We start from the raw sequence: 16,096 nt of genomic DNA, 5'->3' as shown, positions 1-16,096 counted from the left end.
GGATGCTGGGTTTGAACTTTCTAGGAAGTAGCTGGCTTGTCCTCAGTCCCGGAAAGGGGGTTGGTATTAACGATCTGCCGACAGAGAAGCGCTGTGGACTGCGCTCGAGCAAGGACCTCACGGTGCGGGCTTCCGGCTCGGAGCCCGGCCTTGCTCAGGTGCAGAAGGTCAGCAGGAAGCCCTGTTTTCCCACGGCCTCAGTTCCCTTCCTACGTCAACTTTGGGAGCAAACACTTGCTAGAAAGAAGCCCAGCTCTCCCTGGAGTTTTCATCCGTGGAACTGTGGCACAGAACCCATCACCCAGTCCAGTGTCACTGTGTGCGTGTGGGTGGTGGGGGGGGGGGGACCAGCCCTGAAGGTAAATACTGGCCAAGTGACACCGACTCCCCGCCAGCTGGTCCCGGATGTGGTGCACATGACACCCCGAGCTGCTGGACAGCCTTTCTCCCAAGCTCAAACTGTTCGGAGTTACCGAATAAACTAGGGGAAACAAAAAAGTTTGTAAGTGACACGTCACAGGATAAAATGTAGGCTTTATTTCCTATTCAGTAGGTCAGTTCAAGTTCCTGTCTACCTCTTCCACCGGGTGAGGGACGATGTGGCCAGTCGTGGCCTCTAACGGGTGCAAGTCCAAAGGTGGCTCACACGTGGTGAGTGAATTGCATCACCCTGAACCGGGAAAAGCTTGTCTCTCCCTGACCAGACACTCGAGGGGTTAGGAAAGAGCTGGAACGCAGCTTCAGGGCGAGAACAGGTACAAAAAATTTTAAGCCTTAACTGGGCTTTTTTTGTTTTCAAATCTGAGAGCCAGCGAGCACACAAGAAGGGGAAGCAACAGGCTGAGGGAAATGGAAATGCAGGCCCCCCGCTGAGCAGGGAGCCCGATGCAGGGCTCGATCCCAGGACCCTGCGATGACCTAAGCCGAAGGCAGAGACGCTTAACTGACTGAGCCACCCGGGCGTCCCTTAACTTGGCATTTTTAAAAGACTAAAAGTGACCCTCTGTAAGGCACTCCTGCGTCACGAAGATGTCCCTTCCGCATCTCACATATAACCACACCGCGCGCTGTTCTTCTCAAGGGTCTCTGGTCAGGTCACAGCTGTGACACTGACACTCACACACATATACACACACACACACCCCCCAATTCACACAGGCTGGATCGTCTTATTTCCCAGTTGCCAGCACGGTCCAGCCAGAGAGGGTGCTCGTCCTCAGGGGACACCCGGGACCAGCCGCGTCACACGGTCTTCGTCTGACCTCCAACTTCGACCAGCTATTGCCATGCACTGAAGGATAAAAATGCATAGTTTTTGTAAAGAGTTTCTGATCAAAGGATAGGCAGTTACTCCATTTTTTGGTATCCTTCCCATATTTTAAAATAAGCCACGTCCTATATTTTTCTGTTATACAAGATTCACAAGTAAAAACATCATAAAAAACCTACGTATCCTTGAGAATTCTAGCATTTCTGGTGTCCAATGCCGACATTTCTTTGGCAACGCAGAACCCGCCGGCTGACCGCTCTGGCACGTAGCATCCACGGAGACCGAGCTTGTCCTGTGGATTTCAGATGATGCTCCGGAGTAAAGCGAGGGATCAACCCACGCATAAACTGTAACTGACATCTCACCGCGGGAACAGAGGACTCAAATGCAAAACCGAGGGCCTCATTCTGATTTGACTCTCGTGAGGGCATGCAATTGGGTGCAAATCTAGCAGCGACTGAAGTTCAGGAGCAGAAGTGGTACCAGGAAGACCGAGATCAACACCAAGTGAGAGAAGGCAAAGGAATTCCAGGACCAGCCAGACCAACGGACAGACCGTGAGGCAGCCGGTCCTGTGCTGCTGCAGAGGCCTCGGCCAGAGACCCCATGCCACAGGCAGCGAGGTCACCTGGTCGAGGATGCTCCTAGTGTGCAGGCCCGCATCTCCCTGGACACTGCCTGTGCCTGAAGGTGCCACTGATTTCAAGTGAAAAGCCAGTGAACACTCTTGGAGGTTTTCAGCAAGTGCAAACCGAATGCTCCCCAGGTTGCCACAGGGCCCTTGCACTCCCTGAGTTAGAGCTGCAGCTTCTGAGGTGTGGGTGCCGTGGGGTCAGAATGGGTCCTAGATCTCACACAGCTGTTTGCAAGGCACTTCTGTCAAGGTCAGCAAGGGGGGGGGGTAGGGGGCAGGATTTTAGTTCATCGTCCACCGCAGTTCACAGATGGATGACTGTCCAGTCCAAGATGACAAGTACACTCAGTAGGTTAGTGTCTGTTCAAAACTCAACTCTCAGAAACTTCTACGTCCCGAAAGTCCACAGGTGCAAAGTGCAAACCCCACACAGGGCTTCAAAGTGCTTCCGGAAGGCAAGACCCTCATTTGCTGAGCTCCCAGCGGCCTCTTACCCCGCTTGAGTCAGACGTCAGTGAAAATCCAACCGTGACTGCACAGTCTTGCAGCCCTTGTCTGAGTAGATTTTCTCGCTTTTGGGGAAAAAAGTCATTTCCTCTGCCACTCTGGTGACAATGTCCTCATCTATGACAGAGCCGCGGGCCCTCATCTCCGCCCGTATACACATCTTCACGTGTCTGTACTCCAGGGGGAGGAAGGGGATGAAGTAATCGATGAGGTTTCGGTCTATCAGTCCGCTGTGCCACAGGCCACCTGCAAAGCAAGACACAGCTGGGTCTTCCCATCACTGTCCCTGCCACCTGGCCAAGCCCGCTGCTCTTACAGGGCCCATTCTGATCCCAGCCCACAGTACATTCTTCCTGTCTCTACCCCCTCGAGATTCTCTTTTTATCAAGCGTGCAACAAGTCTGTTAAGGTTACCCCCACTAAGGGCGCCTGGGTGGCTCAGTGGGTTAAGCCTCTGCCTTGAGCTCAGGTCATGATCTCAAGGTCCTAGGATCGGGTCCCACATCGGGCTCTCTGCTCAGCAGGGGCCTGCTTCCCCCCACCCCTGCCTGCCTCCCTGCCTACTTGTGATCTCTCTCTGTCAAATAAATAAATAAAATCTTTAATAAAGAAAAAAAGGTTACCCTCACTACCTTGCTCCTGCTATGGGACGTCCCTACTTCAGCGAAGCCAGAGAGGCACAAGGACTCAGAGGCTTTGCAGAAGGTGTAGAGGAGGAGGAGGCTCCGTTGGCAGGGTCGGGGGTTCCTCGGCCTGGGAGACTCACTGTGTTTATTGTTGAAGACTCCGACAGACAGCACGGGTTCCAAGTCCTTCAGCTGAATGTCTTCCCTCTTTCTTCCCGCCCGCCAAAAGTCAAGGGCAATCTTAGTTATGAGGTCCCCACCGGCATTGCTGAATTTGCCAAAGAAGCAGAGTAAAAATTACGTGGTAAGATTCTGTGTCCAGTCAAGAATCACACCTGCTCTGAGTTTCTTCTTAACTGGAGGAGTATTTACTAAGTGCTCCTGGACAAGGACAAAAGAAGCGTCTGCCTTCACGGAGCTTGAAATCTGCTTTTCGAGAACTTGCTGCACAACGCTGACTTCTGATAAGTCTCGGATGCATGGGCAGGTAACGAAACGGCCAGTGACCAGTAATATCTAATTCATTTTCTCAGGCCCTCCCGCTCCTTGCCACGCCGATGGTAGCAACCGCGAAGTAAAAGACATAAAACATTTACTTTCGCCAGGCACCTTTGTCCCTGGGCAACCGAAAGCTCACGGTTGCCAGGACCTCCTTCTAGCACCGGGAGAATGAGTGCCTTGTGTGCCCCCAAGAAACCACCTCGCGCTGACCTGAGAAAGATGAAGATGGCCTTCCGGTAAGACACGCCATCCACCTGCTCGTAGTAGTCTAGAAACGGCTTGATCGCGTCGATGACCCCGGGGTGCAATTTGTCCATCTCGTCAAATATGAACACGGAGCTCGCACACGCACTCACGTTACCCCGAATCCATCCTTGTAACTGGTCCTAGACCAACCATAAAAGAAAGAGGGTGCAGAGTTTGCTCAAAGGAGGTGCTGAGGGGAGCAGCACAGCAGTTCCCCCACTCTGCAAGAGGGCAAGTCGGGGCTCTCTGGGCCTTCACGGAGAGCTCTCGGAAACGGCATCCTAACCTCCATGCACTGGGTAACAGCTTTTCCAAAACTTTATCTGTAAAAAGTGGAAGCTGACAGGAAAAACACCTCTTTGCACCTTAGCACCTAACTCAAGTAATGGGCGGAGTGTGACTTTTTAAAGGTATAAGAGGAGCAAGAAACATGAATATTACTCGGTCATGGTTAAGCAGCCGATCATGTCCGCTCACCATGGCCTGAAGGCTCAAGTTAATTTTAGCAGACAGACAGAGGGATAAGCAACTGGAAACTGAAACACGCTTGCACAGTGCCCCAAACCAGCACTTGGACTGACGCAGTGAAAAGAGCTGGTACTTCATGGAAAGCATTATGCCCTATGCTTTCCCAAGACAAAGACACCCAAGCAACAAGTCCTCTATCCCAAAACGAGAAAGGCTCTAGAGGCCCCCCTCATCTAATTACTGTATTTCTAGAGGTTCATGAAAGGATTTGGAAAAACAATAACTATTCCTTCTTTTCAGCAATCTTCAGGCTCAGTCTGTGCGGCCAAGAGCCACTTTCACTTCCCTTTCAGTTCAGTTTCTGTTTGTCATTCAGGTCCTCCCCCAACAGCAGAACTATTAACCTTTACAAAGACGACCTAGACAACTTAATATAAATTAAATGTAGACAAAGTATCTCCAAAGGATGAACGGGCTTGAGAGTCAGTTCTTTGAGGCTTGCATTTGAAGAATGAAAGCAAGGCCAAGGATTTGAATGTAAAGGAAGAAAATAAAAGCGACTGGGTGGGGCAGGATCCTCTGGGCTACAGCCCTAACTGCCGCTGCTGGGCTATTGGTGCGAGACCTCAATGAAACGACATCAGAACCAATCATTTAAGAGGGCTCCGCTTCACCAGGGGCTGAGAGGAAACACCGAACACGCCCATTCATTGCAGAACGTGGCTGCTGCCCCAGAAACCTCGAATCTGGAGATTTGGGCCCAAGTTTCTGACTTGCTACAAGAACAGAGAGATTGTAAGGCACAAATCCCCTCAAGGCTCTTTAAATGGAAATAACGTTTCCTGCCCCATTGTATCATTTTGGAATCAAAGGAGAAAAACGTTGTAGGAGAGCTCTGCAACAGCAGAGCATTACTGGGGACAAGCGTGCCTTAACTCAGTGGGGGCCCAGGGCTTCTGCAGTGCAAAGGGAAGCAGCAGAGGCCAGAGTTAGTGAGCAGGTTGCCCAGACCAGTCCTAGTGTCCGGCGGGCGGGATAAAGGGATTCTCTTGCCTGGTACAGTTTTATCTGCTGCTCGTGAGGAAAGTGCAGCGTGGAGACAAACAGGTGGACAAAGTTACTCTTCAGGCCTTTTGAGTGAAGATTTTCTGCCACAATCTGGCTGACAAAATTCTTGCCCGTGCCGGCCCAGCCATGTAAGGAAAGAGTCAGCGGCTTCTTGGGATTTTTGTTGTTCTTGAAGCCCGTCAGCGCCTTGAGAATCACCTCTGTGGCCAGATGCTGCCCAAACAGCTTCTCCTCTAATTCCAGCTTGAGGGCTGCAAAAGCCAGCCGGAGAACAGAGAGAAAAATACACATTAGACAGGCACCAGAAGAGCAGCACTTTCCCCAGCTGGCCAGAGCCAGAGGCTCGTATTAGCAAGCGGTCCAGCAGGGCGTCTGCCCAACCCCAGGGCTGGCCCGGAGGCAGAACCTCAGGTTGAAAGTCACACGATGCCACTTCTAAGGATATGCATTAGACGGATGTCATCCTCAATACTCCAGTGTCTGATAAGGAAGCTAACGTGTTCGTTCATCCAAGGATGAGCCTTCTCTTGACCGAGCTACAGGCTATGCCCCAGCCGCCCCTGCTGGCTTGTAAGAAAACCAAGGGCCGAGTGTGGGCTTTCGGGGTAGCCGCCGCACGTATGAAAACTACTTAATAGGACTGACATGGTGCAAAGCGCTGGGCGCGGGGCTTTCGCTTCTTCTTACTGTACTCGCAGGGAGTCCGGGGCGTTTAAGGAGCTCAGGCAGATCTCCACGATCTGGAGCGCGGGTGTCAGAGAGCAGGGCTTCCAGGGCTGGATGTCGGACCCAGACCCCGTCGGTGCCCCCCGCCCCCGCCCAGCTCAGGGTGAGCGCCTCGCCCCTCGCGGGCCGACCCGCCCTACCCGACGCGTTGAGCCGCTGCTCCTCGCGGCAGCACTCGGCGAAGCGGCAGTAAAGGTCCTTGTAGGACAGGTAGCCGGTGAGCGCCGACGCGGCCCCGATGGCGATGCCCACGGTGATGGGCTCGAACGCCGCCACCGCGTGGACCGTCAGCAGCAGACCCAGGGCCACCCCACGTCCCAGGCGAACAGCCCGCCACATCGCCCCACTCCTAGCCCGCCAGCCTGCGCGCGGTACAGCCCGCCAGCCAAGAGCCAGGCCGGACTTCCGGCTGCGTCACTTCCGCCCCGCAGGACACCCCCCCCCTGCCCCGCCTCCTTCCCCGGGACGGCCATATTGGCGGAGGCGGGGCTTTGTACCGCCATCTTTGTGCGGGGCGCCGGAGCTGTGTGGTGCTCCGGCTTTCGCGAGCCCCATGCCTGCTTCTCCCCGTTCTGTGTCCTAGACCTTTTCCGAGCCCCCGCACTTGGCTTTGTCCTCCTGGAGCTGCAGGGAGCCTTCCCACGTCTGCTCACCTGCCTGCCTTCCTGAGACGGCCGGGCTGCGCTCTGCGGGCCCCCCCGGGGGCGGCACGAGGAGTGCCGGGCTCCGGCGCACGGTCGGAGCCGCAGCCCGTCGCGGCCTTGCGCAGGCCTGCGAGGCCGGCCCTTCGGCGCGTGCTGGGAGGACCGCAGGGAAGCAGCGGGGGTCGGTCCTGGCCGTGCGCGGCCCCCGGGCAGGCGGTGGGAGCAGCCCGGGGAGCAGGGACGGCTTCCGTCGAAACTGGGAACTCGAGGAGCTTCTGGAGCAAGACGGGAGCAGGGGAACTTGGCCCAGGCTTTCCTGAAACGGGTTGAGTTGACCCTTCAGCCAGCCGCTCGACAGATGTTTGATGAGCCCTGGCTCAGTGTCAGGTTCGGTGCCACATGCTGGGGACACAGCGGGAGCAGGGCAGAGGCCCGGGCCTCGCAGAGTTCTCGGTCGGGGGCGAGGGAGACAGACGGGCGGCAGGTGGGTCACCGCCAGTGCGGTCCGTGGTGTGACGTGGGACGCCCAGAGGAGGCACCTTACTCCGTCTGCGGGTTCGGGGAGGCTCTCCTCTCCTATCAAACTTGAGACCTGAACAATGAGTAAAATTGCTGTGGGCCTAGATTCCGTTGGGTATGCTAGAAGAGCAGAGTATCATCTTAAAATGTTAATGCACTAGACAGGAAATTGGGTCTTTTGTAACCATATAAACTTGCGATGAAAATGTTCAGTGTCGATCAATGTATGTATGTATGAGCAAACGCCATGTGAAGACCCCTCCCTGGAAATCATACCCTGCTTAGAAGGCATTGAGTTTTTTTGTTATTTTTTTTAAAGATTTCATTTATTTATTTGGCAGTGTGAGAGCACAAGTAGGCAGAGTGGCAGGCAGAGGAAGACTGAGAAGCAGGCTCTCCACTGAGCAGGGAGCCTGATGCAGGGTTTGATCCCAGGACCCTGGGACTATGACCCAAACTGAAGGCAGACGCCTAACCAACTGAGCCACTCAGGTGCCCCAAAGGCATTGACTCCTCATCCCCATGTTAACTCTGCATTTACTTTAAATAGTTGGTGCCTCCCTTCTGGATTAGTAGCTCCCAGGAAAGGACATACATATGGACCCAGAACTTTGTTCTCTGGCAAAATGGCCTCCTTCCTCTCCACCGTCAGCCTCTTCGTTGCCACACCTTCCCTGTCTCCCACCTCACAGTCCTGTCCTGCCCTGAGGCTCTCTTCTAGACCCCTTCTGTCTCCCTGCTCTCTCTCTGGGTGAGATGCCCCAACTTTCTCCCTCAAAACCCTGCATCTGGCTGCACACTGGACATCTCCATTTGGCTCTTCTCCAGACATCTCAGTACCCAGACAAACAGAAAACTTGACTGTTTTCTGCCAATGTCCCTCCCCCCATGGTCCTTATCTCAGGAAGTGGACCTGTCTTCCACCAGCTGCATAGACCCAAAGCTAGTGGTTGTCCCGGATTCTTTTCTACCCCAGTCCTCCGCCTCTAATCCATCGGCAGGTTGCTGACCCCATGTTCAAAACCTCTCCAAAGCTCTTCAGTCATCATCTCCATCTCCTTGGCCACCCCCCCACCCCCCCCCCCGTCCAAGCCTCCATCATGGATGGCCACGGTAGCCCTGTAGGGGGTCCCCTGCCTCTGCCCTCCTCCCGGATCTGTACTGTCCATGACAGAGACAGGTGGTGTTTTTGTAAGGGCCTATTTAGCCAGAGCGGCCCCACCTCCATGGAACAGCCATTTTGTTGTTTATGCAGTAAAACTTAAATTGACCCTGCCCTCCCCACAGGGGAACTTATTTAAAAGCAAGTCCAGGTAACCAGTCCGGGGTAACAAAGCCCAAATACAAGGGTGGCTCAGGTCTGGTGAAGATAACAGCTGGAAATGCAGGAATGAGTCGGGTGGAGACATTCAATCAGTAAAGCAGGCAGACTGTCTTCCTAGCTACCAAGTGTGGGCCCCGCCTTTTGGGGGGGGCAATTCTCACCAAGGTGATAGGCTAGTGCAAATGTCTACTATGGGGTGAATTGTCAATTGGCCACCCATGTGTGACCTAGCATGACTGTGCAGCTTTCTCTGTATTGCAACCTCATTGGCCACCTGTGTGTGGCCAGGCTCAACTACAGGCCTTTGTTCTATAAAAGTTAGTCTGTGAGGCAGGGAGGGATCGTCCTCTCTTGTAAGGGGGAGGCCCCGACCCATCTGTTTGATGGTCGGTTTGATTCTCCATGCTTGGTGCGAAATAAAGCTTTGCTGGACCTTCGCTTTGTATCAGTCTTGCTCCTTTGACCATGGACCCATTATTGGGGGACCCACATTGGGGACCCAACATTTTCACGACAAATGGGATCATGTCACTCCTGCGTTCAGCCTGCCCATGGCTTCCAAAATCCCTTAAGAAAAAATCCACCCTTTTTATTCTGACCTCAAAGCTCTACCTGATGTGCCCTGCCTTCCTCTCAGACCTTCACATCCCACATACCTCCTTGTTCTCAAACCCACAGCCTCGTCTCTCTCCTGAGCATCCCGTTCTTTCTGCCCCGACTCTTGCTTCAGAGTCTCACCTGGCTAAGATCTTCCAGGCCTGGGCGCCTGGGTGGCTCAGTGGGTTAAGCCGCTGCCTTCGGCTAAGGTCATGATCTCAGGGTGCTGGGATCGAGTCCCGCATTGGGCTCTCTGCTCAGCAGGGAGCCTGCTTCCCTTCCTCTCTCTCTGCCTGCCTCTCTGCCTACTTGTGATCTCTCTCTGTCAAATAAATAAATAAAATCTTAAAAAAAAAAATAAAAAAGATCTTCCAGGCCTCTGCTTGAGGTCCACCTGCTCTATGTAAAGTAACCTCACGTCCACCCCTCGTGGCCCACTGTCCCTATCACCCTGTTTGTGTCCTTTCCTACTGTCACTGTTGGGCTAGCAGAAAGGGCTACTTAAGATGGCGAAAGTCCCCGCCACAAGACCTGAGCTCGGACAGGAGAACAAAGGCCCAAGCAGGAATCTGAGACCCCTGCCCCGGGCTCCAGTGGACCAATGGGACCCCGATGAGCAGGCGAAATATCCAAATAAGGGAAACTTGCCAAAAGACCCCTGGGCTCCCCTCGAGACCCCTTAAAAGCCCCCTTCTCCCTGCCTTGGGTGCGACTTTCCCCACTCTGCTTTCCAGAGTCGCGGAACCTCGCCCGCGGGTGCCCACCTCCTCCCGGCGCAACTTTCCTGGCTCCCCTTCTCCTGAGCCCTGAAACTTCGCCGGAGAGTGTTTTTAATAAATCTGGCCTTGCACCCACTTTGCCTGGTGTTGTGTTTATCTCGCTGGAAAAAACTTTACAATCCGTCTCTTGCACTGGACTGAGGGCTTCAAGAGGGACCTTATCTGCTGTGTTCTGTTTCTCTAACTCTCAGAACGGTGCAACATATACAGTAGGCGCTCAGTAAACATGTTTAACATCCAAGCATAGCATACAAACTCTGAACTGAGGGCCAGATATGCCACGGTAGACTAAATATTCCCATCCCCCAAAATTCCTATTCTGACTCTGACGGTTTTAGGAGGAGGGGCCTTTGGGAAGTAGCTGGGTCATGAGAAAGGAGCCCTTAAGCCCATTAAGATGTTGATAATTGGGGAAACTGGGTGAAGGCTATATGGAAACTCACTGTACTATCTGCAGATTTTCTGTAAATCTAAAATAAAAGGTTTCTTTTGTTTAAAAAAAAAAAAGCAGTTTTGTTTGTGCTACTGTCTGACAATCAGTGATGTTGTAAAAATCATAATCACACAAGATTTAATTCTCCTAAACTGAAGTTGGTTTGTGAAAGTGTGTAAATTGCACTTGCTGGACAGAAATGCTCGAAAGACAGAATGCAGCATATGTGAAACAGGTAAATTATCTATCTCGTATCTGTGAAAAGGTGTGAGGGGTAGGGTGTGTAGGACACAGAGTCAGGAGCTCTGGACCCTTCATGCTCTGGCACTGCCCTTGTAGAGAGAGAATCTGATTGGCCCAACCTGGATCAGATATCTTGACCTTGGATCAACTAACCATGGACAGGGGTGTTGTGCCAAAGTAACCCCCAGTTTGGACTGTTCTACACATTTCTATGGCATTTTGTTCTCCTAAAATGTATTTCCTGACTTGCCATTTGGTCATTTATTATGAAGCTAACCACTGGAATCCATAGAGGGTGGGAAGATGGCCACAAGAGTAGAGGACCTCCAGGCCCCCTCCCAAAGAGCTCTGGAACCCCGGTGGTGGACATAGTTGAGCCCAACAGTTGCTTTCCAACTACATAATGATTCTGATGCTGCTTTGTGCTCCATTCCTGCTCTTTTAAGAAAATTTTAAAATTTTTAAAAAGAACGTGTCTTTCAAATGGACAAAAAATTACTACCATTTACAGTATCTTAGGATACATTGCCTTAGAATGGGAACCTCCAGTACTCTGAGGTCTGCAAGATGGATCTAGAAACCTGGTTTCTATAGAAAAATGAAGACTGTGTAAGTCAGATGAGGGAGAAGGTAGCAGCAGCCAATGGCTCTTTTTTATTAATTGCTATAATACCGTCTTTCGGTGGCTGAGGGAGTCTCATATTTTCTTTAGACATTGGTAGGCACCAAAAGTCTCATAGGACAACTTCGATGCTATGTGAATTCTGCCATTCTCCTCGCACTGATGAGGCTCTTGGGTGACTACCTCATTAGAACTACTACTCCATTCATATTAATTTTTGTTACAAATCTTACAAAGGGGAGTGATTCTGGGCATTTAGATCCACATTCTGTCCTAAGGCTGTCTGTTTGGTTTTCATAAATTGTCCAAGCCTGTGCTGGCTGCCGTCCTGTGTCACGGTCACTGGAAGCCCGGCGTCTTCTTCACCCTCCACTCAAACCCCTGGCCCTCATGTTCTACCATTCCCTTTACTCTTTGTCATCGCTCTGTTGCAGCATTGCTTTCAGTGTTTAAATTGTTGATTGAAAATATTCAAAACCACCAGCTTGACTCCTCAAGGCTGTCATAAGTTGAAAGAGCGACCAGAAAAGTCTTGGAAGGGTGCGATCCTGCTGGAGACAGGGCTCAGCTCTCTGGTTTCCCGGCCGGCTGAGATTTTCAGGACCCGAGACAGCGCCCCCTCCTGACCCGCACCTGTTTCCCCGGGAGCTTTGGATTTGACTGTCAGAAGAGGTGAGCCTACCTGTTAGCTTGTGAACCTACCGGAAACTGGGGAGACCTGGGGAGGGAAGCACTAGAGGGTGCTCGTGAGCTGCTGGTCTCAGGACTCCGAGAGGTCCATTCGAATCCTGACTCTATCACTTACTACTTCTGCGACCTTCACAAGGTCACAAAAAATACTGACAACAAAAAAAGTTCAAAGGCTAGATTATTTAAAATGCTGATTGTTTACATTAAGCGCTGTTCTCATCCAAGTCTTATCAGTGTCCATATTACCCAGAGGGGTTCTCCTGGGGTGCATGATGGTTGGTGTTTTCCTTTGTTACTTTGCACACAATGATACCCAGTTTGTTTCTAGGAAATCTTACAGCTATAGAATATTACATATGCTTTTAAACAGCTTTGTTGAGCTAGAGTTGACATGCAACAAACTGCGCATATTTAATGTGTATAGTTAGATAAGTTTTAACATCTGTGTATACCTGTGAAACCATCACCATGGGGACCATGACCCCCAGAAGATTCCTCTCTCATTTTTTCAGCCTTCTCTCTCATCTTCCCTCATGCCCCCTCTTCTGCCAGCCATAGATTGGCTTTTAATCACTGTAGATTAGTATGCTTCTCATAGAATATTGCACGTTTTAGAAATAACATTATGTATTTGTGTGTGTGTGTGTGTGTTAAGTGCTTTCTACTAAATGCCAAGTTCTGGGTGCGTGAAGTCATTATCTCAGTTAATTCTAAAGCACCCTGCGAAGCAGCAGTGGAAATCTCCATTTTACGGATGAAAGAGTTGAGATCCAGAGGGGTTAGCTAATGTGCCTGAGATGCCTACTACAGAAGACAAGCTGCCCAGGTTCAAATCCTGCTTCTGCTATGACCGTGTGTATGACCCTGGACAGGTTACTGAACCTCTCTAGACCCGGTTCCTCATTTGTAGGATGTTTGTAACAATAGTCTCTTCCTTACGGGGTTGCCTTGAGGGTCACTTGAGATGATGAGTGTCAGGGCACCTAACTGAGCAGGGCGCTCTGGTGGGATGACTAAACATGTGGTCATGGCGTGGGAAGTAAATGCAACCAGATAGATGTGCAGTGCATGATGCGAACCGGGGAGCCAGTAAAGGGGGCGTTGGTGTGGGAATCAAGGCTTCTGGAAATGTACCTCCTTGATACCTTGAACTCCTGAACCACTATTGTCTGTTCTGTTCACGTTGGAAAGTGCTCATCTATCTTCTAGGACCCAAAGTGTTCCTGTGTGTTGGCAACTGTGCCTGCTCCCTAGGGATTCCAGTAAGCAAGAAAGAGTCGGTGCCGCCCAGCAGGACTCCCCTCTGGTTGTGGGAGTGGGGCACATCCCAGCAATTAGAGTTCAGTGTCCTCAGTGCCATGGCAGGGTAAACAATTGCCATTGCCCACTTATAATCCCTTGAAACTCTTTTTAGACTTTATTTATTTAAGAGAGAGAGAGAGCAAGTGAGAAAGAACAAGCAGGGGAGGAGCAGAGGGAGAGCTGGAAGCAGACTCTTCACTGAGCAGGGAGCCCGATGTTGGGGTCAATCCCAGGACCCTGAGATCATGACCTGAGCTGAAGGCGGACACTTACCTGACTGAGCCACCTGGAGGCCCCTCCTGTGAAAGTTTTTCATCCAAGTTCTATCAGCGTCACCTAAGACTGACCAGCTGCCGCATGGACACTTCTTTATAAATACAATATTATTGAAAAGCGCTCCAAGGTGTTGCTACTGCTACTGCTACTGTTGAAACACTTCTGAAAGGTTTCTGAAGAAGCTTTCTCTTCCTTGTGCTTATAAGTACCCCTCTAGTCCCTCACTATTGTTCCCTGACCGCCACCCGTCCCCCAGTCAACCACAGAAGGATGGACCAGGGCGGGCTCTGGAATGACTGGCCTGGCTTGCAAGACCGGCCACACCACTGCAGGCCATGGGCCCTGAGCAATCGCTTATTTCCACTCGAGTCTCAGATGTTCACTCATGAATTCTCTGCAGAGAATTCAGAGTGTTTAACTAAAAGCTGGCTTCTTCTCCCCGCTGGGACCCAGCCACCCTCTTTGACCTCCCGAAAGGGTATGGGTCCAAGGGCTGCCAACCCCCTTGATAGCAGAACGCTGTGGGCAAAGGAAATCCGCTGCGCAGAGGGATCATGTTGCTGAGGTCCAAACCCAGTGCTGGGGAAGATGATTAACGGACAGCATCCATAGAGACTGTGGGTTTCAAGCTAAAGAAAACACTGGCACTGGAGTAAGCAGCAAAAGGAAGTGGACCCTCAGGCGGCAGGAGACACACAGTTCCTCACGGAACGTGCACAGGAGCTGGGCATTAAGGGAGGGACATGAGTCAGGCCCGGAGTGCCCGCCTCTCCCCCTCCTTCTCTTCCACGGCCTCTCCTTTGTGAATCTGTCCCATTCTCTGCCCAGCACCCGGCTTTGTGTGCGCTGCCCCAGACACCCAGAGACCACACGCTCACGGCTTCTTCTCCCCTCCCCACTCTCCACTCCAATTCCAAACTCCCAGGGAAGGGATTCGATTGCCCCGGCCTGGCTCAGGTGGCCCCTGACCCAGCCAGCTGCAACCTGGGGTCACCTGGGGTGAGACCAGGACAGCATCCCCTGGTTTGGAACAATGAGGAAAGGACCGCTCCCCAAAAGAGATCCACCTCTAGTACGGATCTCGCAGTCTCCCCTAGCATGGCCCCCATGTCTGCCCCGCTGTTCTCCCTCGGCCCAGCAGCACTGCTCAGCCCCGTTCCAAACCTAGGTCCTTTCACTCATTCACTCAACCTGAGAATTCTTTCTTCCTCAGCCTTTTGTTCTGCTCGGACCTTCAGTAGGTTGGATGGAGGTTCACATAGCTGGGGGAGCACCATCTGCTTTCCTCCCTTTACTGATTCAAATGTTAATCTCATCCAGGAACTCCCTCGAAAACACACCCAGAAATAACGTTTAACCAACTATAGGGGCACCTCATGACCTAATCCAGCTAACGCATAAAATTCACCATCGCACCCTTCAGAAGAGACCAAGCCCTTCTCTTTGCACCTTCAGACTGTTGACAGTGCTTTACCCCTGGTGGGGAAGGGGGGCGTGTCTTGTCAAGAATGGCAGAGGGGCTCAGGTTTCACCCTCTTGCAAATTCACATGCTGGCTTTCCAGGTTCACAGAGGCTGTCAAGGACATGAGCTTCCAGGTCAAAGATAGGGACTTTGTTACTTCTGGCACAGATGTCAATGAGTTTCTGTGAAACGAATGGAATGGTTGGATGGTCTGCAGTCCTAAGCTACACACCCAGGAAACGGCAGTCACCTAGATCTTTTGGGGGAGCAAAAGCCCCCCAAGGTCAGTTCAAGAGATAAGGTCGAAAACATGACCAATTTGGCTATAGCTGGCAAAGTTGAAAATGTGTGTGCCCTATGACCCCAAAATTCTACTCTTCAAGCCTTTCTCGCGTTATGGCATGTGAACGCATGAGTCTGTCCTACTGGGGTCAGTGGAGGGGCTGCTGGGTGAGGTGACGGCGTTCAGGGCTCTGGCTTCCCTGGGCTCTTCCCCACTGCCCACCTGCAGCCCATTCATAGCATACATGGTACAAGCCCAGCCCTAGAAGGACTCACACATGTGCACAGGAGACACATTTGAGGATGTTTGTTGAAGCTCTGTGTGTAATATTAAACGCTGGAATCAAACCTAATTTCCCATCACTAGGGGAATGGGTAAGCAAACTACTGTAGAGTCCTATAGTGGAATATTATGTGGCAGGTAAAAATGGATGAACTTAAACTATGTGTATGAATGTCTACAAGTTTCAGCAACCAGAGTTGAGTGGAAAGTGGCAAAAGGATACGGCACAGAACACCATTTATTTATCTATTAAAACATACCTGTGCTCCAACTTCAAGTCATAGTACAAAGCTGTAATCAAGGCAGTGTGGTACTGCCACAAAAATAGACACATAGATCAATAAGGCAGAGTAGAAAACCACAATTATATGGTCAATTAATCTTCAACAAAGGAGGAAAGAAGATGCAACGGGAAAAAGTCTGTTCAACAGATGATGCTGGGAAAACTCGACAGCTACATGCAAAAGACTGAGACTGGCCCCGTTTCTTACACCGTACACAAAAATAAATCCAAAATGGGTTGTGCACCTACCTGTGAGCCATGAACCATAAATCTTAGAAGAGAGCACAGGCAACAACTTCTCTGACATCAG

The 16,096-nt window shown here is 51.5% G+C and overlaps 1 protein-coding gene across 1 annotated transcript; it reads right to left on the bottom strand.

Moving 5' to 3' along the window:
- Positions 1-517: 517 nt before the first annotated feature.
- On the bottom strand, positions 518-6,473 carry TOR1B (torsin family 1 member B). The gene is made up of 5 exons (XM_082695919.1): positions 6,187-6,473; positions 5,306-5,571; positions 3,749-3,924; positions 3,178-3,305; positions 518-2,657 (listed from the first exon to the last, which is right to left on the bottom strand). Exons 1-5 carry the CDS (start codon positions 6,383-6,385, stop codon positions 2,416-2,418), a joined length of 1,011 nt encoding a protein of 336 aa, XP_082552045.1. The 5' UTR covers positions 6,386-6,473; the 3' UTR covers positions 518-2,415.
- Positions 6,474-16,096: the final 9,623 nt, after the last annotated feature.

Source organism: Mustela nivalis (genome assembly GCF_964662115.1).
Source record: "Mustela nivalis genome assembly, chromosome: 13".
NCBI classification, from domain to species: Eukaryota; Metazoa; Chordata; class Mammalia; order Carnivora; family Mustelidae; genus Mustela; species Mustela nivalis.
Note: the sequence above shows the minus strand (reverse complement) of the source record. Positions and strands in the feature narration are given on the sequence as shown.